This window comes from Mesitornis unicolor, unplaced genomic scaffold (assembly GCF_000695765.1).
Source record: "Mesitornis unicolor isolate BGI_N332 unplaced genomic scaffold, ASM69576v1 scaffold51812, whole genome shotgun sequence".
Taxonomy (NCBI): domain Eukaryota; kingdom Metazoa; phylum Chordata; class Aves; order Mesitornithiformes; family Mesitornithidae; genus Mesitornis; species Mesitornis unicolor.
In genome coordinates, this window is record NW_010170867.1 from 1,069 (window position 1) to 12,962 (window position 11,894).

The 11,894-nt window shown below is 37.1% G+C and overlaps 1 protein-coding gene across 1 annotated transcript in view; it reads right to left on the minus strand.

Moving 5' to 3' along the window:
* Nucleotides 1-549: 549 nt before the first annotated feature.
* LOC104537054 (intersectin-1-like) overlaps nt 550-11,894 on the minus strand; it is a gene marked incomplete at its 5' end in the record, with an annotated part of 33,036 nt that continues 21,691 nt past the window's right edge. Inside the window, 4 exons of the mRNA XM_010179831.1 lie at nt 550-1,881; nt 2,200-2,391; nt 6,128-6,245; nt 9,314-9,435. Coding sequence (XP_010178133.1) covers nt 1,880-1,881; nt 2,200-2,391; nt 6,128-6,245; nt 9,314-9,435 — 434 coding nt within the window. The remainder of the gene's footprint in view (nt 1,882-2,199; nt 2,392-6,127; nt 6,246-9,313; nt 9,436-11,894) is intronic.

Consider the following 11,894-nt stretch of genomic DNA (forward strand, 5'->3'; position numbering starts at 1 on the left):
CATAAAACACAGAGCCTAAGTCAATGTAAACCCATAAAAAAACAATTAAGTATTCTTAATTCATCTACCAGTATAGAGTCAAAAAATATCAACTGATTTGTAACACATAGAAAGCATTGAATAAAGAAAGGTGCAAAAGGTTCCAGATAATCATGACCAATCTAAGTAATTATATTGAAATACTATTCGAAAGAACAAGACAAGTGTCATTCTGAAATTAAACAGGTGGGCTTCAGGCTATTCCGGTGGCAAATTCATTACATGCACTAATGCCACTTGGTGAATTCTGTGTGTACACAGCAACAAGACAACAAACACATTTTAGTCTATCTTTTATATGAAGAATTTAATTATCTACACATGTAACTAATTTTAAAGGCTGTATTACAGTTGTTAAAGCTGCAGGGTTTTATATATTTATATAATTTACATTCATATTGATGAAATACTGAAGTGCAATTGAGTAAGGAGCTTCACTTGTTCTTTGCACCGCATGACGGGTCAGAAGGAGGGAGATGGGGTAGGATTAGAAACGCTACAACACTGCCAGCATGAAATTTAGAAATAAATGAAATACATAAACCAGAACATAACTAAATGGTAAAGTAATTAGTAGAACGGCTATATTGTGCTTGAGGCATTGGGAAAAGAGGAATTCTGCACTGACAGCACCAGGCATTTCATCAAGAGCTCGTGACTAATGCTGGAAAGACAAACGTGGCTTAGCTACAGCACACCTACTACATAAACTTGACTGTAAGCTCCATTTAATATTAATTTGTATAAATTCCACAGTCTATTTTAAAAAAATGTAAACATTGGAAATTAATTGCAGGGAGATATTTCTATACATTCTTTCTTGTCAAGAAAATTACTTGCTCAAAACGTGTTGTTCCATAGTCATAAGAAAGTAAAAATGAGAAATCAAACTTCATGTAACCAAGATGAAAATAAGGAAGTTAGTTCTCAAATCCCACACGTATGTAGCATTCTACTGATTTCTGATACGAAAATGCAAAAAGTGAAACATCTGAGACAAACACAAACCAGGGTGTTTTCTAACTGTACGCAGCTACAAGTAATGTGCAAAGTAAAATTAAAGTAACTGGGATAACAACATTATGCAAGGTGAATATCTCTTGCATTGGAAGGAAGTTAATGTCTTCTCTCCACAATGTATTACACACTCAACAAGGAACATCTGATACATACAGTACAATAACAAAAAAATTCCTTATCTGTGACTGGGCACATTTAAAGTTCCTTAAACTGATTTAACTCCTTCTGTTCTTTTGTAATTTAAAAAAAAAAAAAAGTTAAAAAAAAAAGGAAGACATATTGACAACACTGGACAAGTGAACAATAAAAAAGAAAGATACATAAAGTCTCAAATTTATGGACATTTGGAACAATTTTAATAGCACATGCAGCATTCCTTGATAGTGGGTCTTTTTGCACAAACAAAATTGCAATGAAGAAATTTAATTTATACTTTTCCTTTAAAAGGCTAAAATATATATTTAAAAATAATTTTAAAACTACTGTAAGCACCTGTGCAAAGGTGGAAAAATTAGTTTGGTAACTATGAAAGCCACAAAAGGACCCACTATCCTCTGATTTTTTGTGTTTTTTTTGTTTCATTTTAATTTTGTGTCTATATCTGTAGGTAATTAACTCAAACATTGCGATTACATGCAACTAATGTAAAATGAGGTAAACTGCTCTGCAGTGTGTTCTTCTACTCAGAAGGCAGTAGATGATCATGCTGGAAGCCACATGATCAAGGCTGCATCTCCCATCATCCCTCTGGGCAGTGATATGGGATAGTGGGTCTCTTTGAGGACTTTCAAGCCTGAGTGGGGGATGGACAACATATGATTCCTAGAAAAAGGAGGAAAACAACACATAAGCAAAACAAAACAATGAGCAAATTCAAGCTAGGAAAATGAGTCAGGCATGTACACAGCATGGTGCAAAAATGATAAAGGGTAACATGCTACAAAGGGGATGGGAACTAAAAATAAAACAAACATAAAATAAGGTTTGCATTATAGAAGGTCTTCAAAGAGACTCTGACCAGCGCAGCAGTGGCAAAGCTTTGACTTCTGCAAACCACAGCAGAATCACAGCAATGCTGCATGTTTCATCTTAACGTACTACACAGATAATCACAGCACGGCAGCAGAGAGGGTCACTTACATTGCTGGCTTGGGTCCATGTCTGTTGTCAACTTCACATAGTTGGATGGAAAGAGACCCACTTGTCCATTCACCTCCCCTTTCCACCAGTCTGGGTCTTCCTTGTTAAGGACGTTTATAATCTGGCCTTTATTGAACGCTAGCTCATCGTCATTCTGTGCAGTGTAGTCATACATGCCAATTACTTGGCACACTGGAAGATAAAGGAAGAGGTCTATGGCACTGGCAACGTTTCAGCACAACATGAGCTACGTGTAAAGCAACTATGAACGCTATGGATGTCACAGTACAAGACACTACCCTGATCTGGACTGGTCCTGCCACGCTCCTGCCCCTCTCTCCTGTGCTCCTGTACTGGTGCTTAGCTGAGCCCTTAGCAAATTGTCTCAAGGTGATTTAAAAAAACAGAGTTTCCTCTGTTGCACATTTATTAAAAAAGTATTTTGCACCAACCTGTTCTGAAAACTGTTTTCCAACAGGACTGGTCAATGGACAGAAAAGTCTGGGAAACTTTAAGTTCCACAAGCTGAGGCCTGAAAAAAGTGCTTTTCTAGTTAGCACCAGACAGGCTCAGCACAGCTCTATAATTCAAGAGAAAGCCAATGGTGATATCCTTGTACTACCACTGAGACATTAGGAACACAAAGATCTTGGAACGGATGAGAAAAACAAAAAGCATCCTAAGCCATTTCAGTTGCCCTTCTGGCACCACTGGATTGTTTCCAGAAGCCTATTTTCTATTCCCTTACTGTGAAATTCATCAAATCTGACTGGTTCTCAGAACACAGCCATTTCTGATCAATTATAATAGAGCAATTTTATTAATTCTTTAAAGCAGCAGGAGTGTTTATTTAAATGCATAATTTCCTCTATTTCCCTGATGTTTTCTCTATGCCAAGTCACAGGGATTCTAGTATTTTGCCTTGAGACACAAAACTTCTGTCTAATTAGCCTTGCTGTCAGGTTCTCTCCATTATATTAATCCTAATTTTTTCTTTTATCTTCATTCTTGTACTCAGCCAGCAACTTATTTAAATTTGTCAAAGGGCTCCTCTCTTTCTTTTTTTAATTTATATTTCAGAAATTAATCAACTTCTTTTAGCTAATACATCAAATAAACTCCACATTTAACAGGACTCTACACATGTCTTAATATTTAAGCTTTGTTACTTGCAAAAGAGGAAAAAAAACACAAAGAAAAAAGTAGATTTAAAAGGGGCACTCCCTGTCATTTGTCACACCTAACACATCAACTAACCAAAGTGTACACATCCGCAGCATACTGGAGATAAACCCATATATCTAAAGGAATGTAGAGTATGTGCATATTACAGTGTACTCCTGTCTTAGGTAATCTTGTGCTAGCACAAGTTCAATTGTGTGAACACTGCTGATGCTCACATTTCACTTTAAAGACCTGTGAATCTATGTTACAGCATTCTTGCTACAGGTTTACAGGTTACTAACATTAGGAATGATAAAAAATTTAAGCTAGACCATATCTGAACACAATACGTACATTAATAGATTTGTAACCCATTCTAGATTAAATTTCTTTCAAGTATTTTTAATTCAGATCATTCTCTTCTATTTTTAAGCATTTTATGAAATTTGGTGCTGTCCAGTAGTATAATCAGAATTTCCAAATAGTCCAATGGGATCCCAACAATCACTTTAAACTTGGGGAGCTAATTTAAGAGAATTTTTTAATAGACAGAGCTCCTCAATTGAACCTGAAGCAATGACCTCATCCTGATCTTATTTATACTTGGTCACAAAGCTTAGAATACACCTTAGTCCTACATAAGAAGCTCTTATAGAAGTCTAAACAAGAAAGTTCTTTACTTTCTTTAAACTCCAAAAGCCATTGCTAACTACAGAAGCAAGCTATAGCCTACCTTCTCTGAGCTCCACTGCTTTTCAGCCATTTGTTTCCTTTTTTAGAAATATTTGTCTATTGAACAGCACTAGTCTTACTGCAACAGCAGAGGGAATCCAGGTTCTCATACAATACTCACAATCAGTCCAACCTATAATGTTGTCTTCCCTTACAAGCAGAATGGTTGAAACACATTTCCCACTATTCCAATATTGTGAACTTCCTTATGCCTGACTAACACCAAGTAGCAGTAACAGTTGTTTTCATTTCTCAACACCAGGAAGGACATGTTCATGACCCAAGTTTATGAGGGAACACACACAAAGCAGTCAGAAATTAAGAAAACCTCAAAGTATAAAGCAAAAGTGTCCATGCAGCAGAATAATAATTTTTAAAAATGTTGTAAAGTCATGCAGTTTGCTTTACAGTACGGCAGATGGAGAGCATACACATCAAAATGAAATGACAAAAGAATCAGAGGTTTTGATCATACCAGTTTCTGATGGATCCCCTACCTTCAAAACCCAGACAGTAATGGCACACTCTCAACCCTTCATAAAGCACCACCTTGGGCATTATTCAACCCTTGTAGATGGTTTTCTGCAGACTTTCTATGTCTTTTGCTACAGTAAGCCTACCCACTAATATACTTTCCCTATGAAGATGCTTTAACCTCTTACATTAACCACACAGTTAGTGAGGCCATCTGTCATAATGGAAAGACAAGATTCTTCTTCTCATCCTCCAAAACTGAAAGGCCTATAACAAAGCTGAATTTGATAAAAATTAATGTCGTTAAGAATTTGATGTTCTGTAAGCAATGAAAAAAGTGCTAAAAAGTTTATTCTGTAGAAGTTCTATTAGCTTGTGTGAGAAGTCCCAGACCGCCAAACCTGAAATAATTTTTTAAACAAATAGAATCCCAGCATATTGCCTTGCAAAAGTATGTGTTTCAATGCCGAGTTACCTTTTTAACTGCAGGACTCAAACTCATGAGTCTTTATAGTAGTCTGATTCTCTGTATCTTTATGATCACTGTCAAAGAAGCCAATTTGCACCATTTATAACATTTACCTTCTCTGATATGGTACTTTGATTTATATCAATGGCACATGAAATTAATACTTCAGTATTTAATTCTCGTTCCATAAATCACTTTATAATGCTTCATACATATTTAAAGGAGAAAATTATGCTCACTATCATTTTTCATTTAGAAACATTTATTTCATTATAATGACAGACTGTCAAAAAACGTCCTGGGGAAGCAGCATGCTTCTGCCCCCTGCTACCCCCAACTAAATCCAAACAGATAACAGCCAACCATATCAAGTCTTTTGGGTGGCTTATGGAAGCACACACATCCATTCTGTATGTTTTTGATTGACAAGAATTCCATTTACTTAGTACTACAGCAACTCATAAGTGCAAAATGGTTCAAGACTGAAACATGGCAAGGAATCAACTTTTTGTTCTCAGTCTTCTGCCTGGCTTTATACCTTGAAGGAGACTCACAGGACTGTTTGACATGACCTGTGGTGGAGCTGTAACAGCTTTAAAAATACAATGGTCTATCGCTCTTGTACCCTTTCATAAACCTTAAAGTAAGTATATATACGGGATAAAAAGCTACATCTTCATTTGAGTGGTTTTCTCACACTTCACCTTAGGAAAAATAAAAGATTCTGAATGAGAGGTGCCTCAACTGCTAAGCCTGTGGACAACCCTGAACCTTCAAAAACTCCTTTACTGCAATTAGTGCAAACAAATACGACTGATAATTTGAAAGTTTTATTTTTTAAGCAGTAATATCACAGATGGTTTCTTAGCACTCAACAGTTCATACCTGAGGGACCACCACCATAAATATACAGACCAACTGTATGTTTTCCTCATTTAAAAGAAAAAAAATAAAATTAAGAGTTTAAGCAAAGTGACTAGCATAACAGATACTAAATACCCCACTGAACATCCATAAATATTCTTAGAATGCTATTGTAAATGACACACATTACAAAAGCAATTTTGTTAATGCAACCACATCGCTTACCTGAAGGTAATGTTGTTGATTTAGGTAGCTCGGTTGGTGTAGTTTTACTGGTACCAGGGCTCAAAAGTTTTACATAATTAGCAGGGAACCATCCTATCTGCCGTTTCTTCCCTCGTGCCTAGTAAAAAAACAACTCTTATAAGAGGATTAAGCGCATCAATAGATCCATAGACAAGGTAATTCAGCCAATATTTTAACTATATGCAGTCACACTGACTATTTTAGAATAAGTAAAATGCATTTTATAAGGAAGTCAGCTATTTCTTGTGGCAATAGTTCAATATTAAGATACTTCCACTACATGAAGTCAGTTTTTTAAATATATAAACAGTAGTTCATAGTATCTAAACAGTAGTTATTTACTACTCACGTGATTTTTCACTTATCAGTGTTCCTACTTTGTGTGCTTTATAATTAACACTACAACCCTGATCCTTCTGAAAGATTTCTCCTGATTCTGTTTAAACCACAAATCTAGAATATTAGGCTAGCTATTGCATTAATGAGTAGCGATATTTAAATGCTTTTTCATTATGCAAAGAATTGCACTTAAAAAGATACCTAGATTGTAATAGTGTAAGTAGAGATTAAGAATCCCAATTACCTCTTTTCTTTTAAAGAAATAGTATCTAAACTTTTTAATAATCTCTCCTGCCCAAAAAACAGAGGGAGTATAAACACACGTCACATTAATCAAGTACTAGAAGAACAGTAAAATATGATGCCAAGAAAAAAATGGGTAAAGTTTGGATTCAAATACTGAATCCCAAAGCCAGATTCCACTCAACCAAAAATGAAGCTTTGCAACCACAAATACCCATGGATAAACACTGTCCAAATGATCCTAATTACCAGACGTTAAGGTTTTGGAAAGCATGCTACATGTTCTCACACCTACCTAATCAGAGAGCATCAGTGCGAACACATGGTGCACACATGTATTAGTGTGCGTGTGGTCCCTGTGTGTGTGCTGGTAGAGCAGCAGGTCACCACACACCTGGCCTGCAGCAGCTCTATGCTTTGTAATGCAGCTGCAGTGAGTCTCTGGCAGAAACAGGAAATTGGAGCAAACCAACTGCAGGTCCAATCCAGTCTAACAAAGCTGGTGACATCAAAGCAGGACAGGAATTTGACAGAAACTGCAAAGTTATTTTGCCAACTGCATGGTTCATTGCAAATAAAATCAGAAGAAAAATCCTTACTGCAAGAAAGGTTATTCTATAACTTTGAATCAAATCCCAGCTTCTAAGTCTATCAGAATCTATTAAATCTATGTTAAGAATTACTTTTAACTATTTATTCCCTTTTTCTGTTCTTAGAATAGGGTTGCCATTTTGGGAATGTAGAAATTCACCTTTAAAAACAAAATAGCTGTTAGTTTTAGTGAAAAAAAAAGTAATCTAACACATATACTATTCTTTAAACAACTCCCTTCCCTGTCTTTTTCTTTACTTAAAAGGAAAGTACTTGATCTACATTGTACCTAGATCATTTATTTTAAGATATTCTGCAAGACTGCATTAAACCTGGCAATGTAATGTTTAACACATTTGCCTTATTTCACCTTCACTCTGACCCCTAGGACAAGAATAATCAAAATTTACTTGAGGCTGAAACTGAACTGTACATATACTTCTACAAAATCTGCCACTTTGAAATCAAATGCATAAAGAAAAGCTAATGTTAGTGCTCTGCTCCAAGTCTCATCATCATTTCACTACTTTGGGGAGGAGGTTGCTGCTTTTATTATCAACCACTTCCTCAATCCATTTCAGCATTCTGCTCCATTAGCCTTGGTATTCACATAGCAAAGGAGCAAGAACTACTATTATGGTTTTGGAACAGGAGAATGAAAAGAATATGTAGGGGACTGGTAATGAAGAAAACCAGAGAAAGTTATCCAAAGCTACATATGAGTATTTAAATAACCAAAAATTCATTTTTAAAAAACCTCCCGTTAGTTGCTAAGTAGTAATTGTGACAGGTCTTGCCCAGTGAAGCTTATTTTCTAGCTCAAAATACATTTAATGTGAGACTCTTTAAAGCTACAAGTTAACAACAACATAAATGTTAGTGCGAATGAAAACCAAAGTAATCCTGGCAGATGGTTTCTCCGCAAAAGATGACAAAAATATCACCAGGAAAGGCAAAAAAGGCAGGTAGTAATGTGGAAAAAATATCTGAGTTAGTCTAAGCATCTGCAATGCAAAAATCAATCCATTACATACTTTCATGTAATATTCCCTGTTAAAAAAAACAAATTTGCCACTGAAAGTCACGGAGAATCAAAGCTTCCAAACTGTCAAATTCTAATCTTAAAAAAACCCCAACTGTTTAAAATATTTTATTATCTTCTAGTACAACACTAAAGCTCTCTTCTGACGCTTCCAACAGACATCATTCTGCTCACTCTTCTACATCAAATCGAGCAGTTGCTGAGATGGGGCAATCAGGCTGACATTCTACACTGTCACGTTCACCAAACAACCTGAAAAAGTGGCGGCCGTCTTAGAAAATCCAAATACTTCCCAATCATTCAACAAAATGGATAGCCAAACCTCTGGCTGAAGCAATTCAGAAAGCTTCTTAGGAAGACATTCAGCACTGCACACCCCAGTATGTCTTCCATCTTCACAGTGCTCACATGCATCAGCTGATCCAAATGCATGTGATATGCACGGACACTGTGGGAATGGGACACACAAGCAGACCCTGCCACCTGACCCAACAGTCCCATGCACCCCTGTTGCACGGCTGGCGCTCCCCACCACCTGACGTGACAACTGCTTTTTTTGCTCACATGAAGACTACTGGGCGTGAGACTGGGAGGATTCAAAAGCAGCCAAAATAATGCACCCTAAAATCCACTCCTTTCTTATATCTGAAGGCCCTCCAGGAAAATGTACATGGGAGTGGAGTGCAGGCTGGGTCTGATCTGTGAGATGGGTGTCCTTGATTTTCAATGGGACACAATGGCTTCCTCTTGCTGTCCTTCCAAGTTATTTCAAGTTCAAGGAATTGGAATGTATGTGTATTGTTGTAAAGGCATTTTACTTGGAAATGCTTAATTGCAGAACATTTTCAAGACTATTTACCACTGATGCATTCATCATCTTCAACTATTAAAAAAAAATAAATCACAATTTTTTTTACATGGTATTTTATTTCAGAAAAACAGTAACTAACTTGGAGCTCTCCTTCCCACCAGCCACCTGGATTCTTCTTTCTGATAAGAATCAACTGACCAGGAGCAAGAGTAAGCTGTTCTGGACCCGTTGCTGTGTAAGAGGCAATAACTTGGGCAATTTCTGTTGAAGCGGGGAAAAAAAAAATAGTTAATTTGGAAAAACCTCAACACATTCTACACAACATGAACTCTGTTATTATCGCTGGCACAGTATATCCATTTTGTATTTCTTTCTATAAAATTGTTTTGTGTTGATGTAGTTCCATGAAAACATATGGTAATTACAAAACAGCTCAGAAATTCACAGCACGACAGGAATAGAACAGAGAAGCAGCAGCTCTATGGGTAGGATATAAAAAATATTTGAAATAGAGAAGAAGTATGACCATCATCAGAGCTACATGGCTCTTAAAATCAAGTGTCATAATATCGTTTTCCAACAAATACATTTTTCTAGCATCAGTCTGGTCTACATTCCCTAAAAAGAGGAGCTACATGTTGATGACAGTATAATGAAGTTGCAATAACAGATGTGCAAACTAATGCAGGTCTGAAATTTTTCACCACCAGACTAGACAAAAAAATGAATACTTTCAAAATGTAACCAACAAGATTTATATTGAAATCTTTATTCCATGAACATTAATACAAAACTGGTGTCTTTTTTGATCACCTACCAGCATAAATCTGGCACAGAGTGACCATGAGCTCACAATTATCTCTCCACTAAATCAGCCTAAGCAGACAATGCAGTTTAATCAATTTTTACAGCGGTTGTGGAAAGACAGACGATAGCCTAGTCACCACAAAGGGTCAATCCATTTTCTGAGCCAGTTTGAACTGACAGGAGTTTGCAAGCAGTTGTAGATATTTTGATGTCCTACTGACAGCTTTCAGGTCACATTTAGCATGTCACCAAACCCCCATGTTTAGGGTGATGGCGAACATGTTTAATACTATGATAACTAGGAACCTTTCGTAAAGAATAGATGGTAGATTTGGGAACTTTTTAGCTTTTGATAAGATAAGCCTTTTAGGCTGCTACATTTACGTAGTTTCTTTTTAGCCATGAGTTAAGGGGAATCTGTGGTGAATTTTTTTTAGCCTTTATTTAGCTGTAAAGGGTCTCAGATATCCAAAGCTGCACAAAAGCAGAGTCATTGCTGCTGAAAACTTCTCTTTATGGTCCCAGTACACAGTCATTTATTACTTAAGTATTCTGATTAACAGAATGATCTAAGAATTGGGGTTTTTTTGTGGGGATGAGGAATTCGGAGGTTTTTGGGTTTGTTGGTTTTTTTTATGAAAAACCTTTCCTGGAATAGTAAATTCTGACCCTGTCTTTAAGACAAAGGACATTTTACTTGGCAATGCACCAAATAAAATTGGGGACCATCAAACAGCTGATGTGGGCACTGAGTTTGACTGGTTATGGTCTAAGACTATCCTAAAACAAGTCCACAGCAGAGCCAGTAGTACAAAAATCACAGAAATGTGTCTCAACAGCTTCAGTGCAAAGCCAGCCAGTTTAATTTAAAAACCTCAGCTGCTAGAGATTTTAGCTTTTATTTTAAAATCTTCCTAAAAAATACCTGTATCAGTTATTTTCACTTATGATTGCTGTTTGTATGTATTTTCAATCTAGTCTATCCTAAAAAACTGGCACTGGAAGACTAAGCAGGAAAAAAAGTGACACCTGCCATCAGTTTGTCCCTTTATACTGCAGCAGAAATCAAAGTGAGAGTGAGTGTGAGGTGGATTAGCAGCCAACACAGCAACAACAGCAAAAGAGACCACGGCTGAAGGGAGCAAATACACAGAAGTGGTCTCCAGCTTTCTCATGGGCAGCCGTACTCAGAAAGTAACACAGTGCTGGGCACCATCCTACTTGGCCCTCTCTGTCAGCAAGCGCCAAACTTCCTGTGGCCAAGAGAAACAGCAAAGGCGCTGAGTAACAACACATCACCCACAGGCTGGGAAAGGAGTGGGGAGTCTGCTGGTAAGGCAGAGAAAGAGAGCAATCATTGCAAAGGCAGTTGTAGGCAGAGGAAACCACAAAGCCAACTCCTTTGAAACAGAGGGAGGTTTTGTAGCAGGGAAGAAAAAACAAAGTGATTTGAAGACCGCCAGGAAAATGATCAGATGTTTTATTTAGAATTCAGAAGAAAAGGATGGTTAGGAAAATTAAAAATGGTCAGAGAAGCATTCAAGATGTAAATGAACAATATAAGGAGGATGAAGAAGCAGAGATGAGAAGCAGCCGGAGGTCACTGCAAATGATGATACACACAGAATTAACTGCAGCAGAACCTCCCTCATGATAACTCAGGAGGGGAGAGGCAGGCACACAGAGCTGGAACCAAACAGGTGATGAAAAAGCCAGTAGCTGAGAGTTAGAAAGATGCATTAAACTTGGATCTGGAACTTAGCACACAAAGCATGAAAGCAGAAGACAGAAGAAAGAATTTCTAAGTAAAATATAGTAGGTGAGGATAGGAGAGCAGAAAGGTTCACACAAGAGACAAGCCAGGAGCAGCACAGTCTGTTCTGTACAAAGGCAAAGCAAGCAAGCTATTCAGC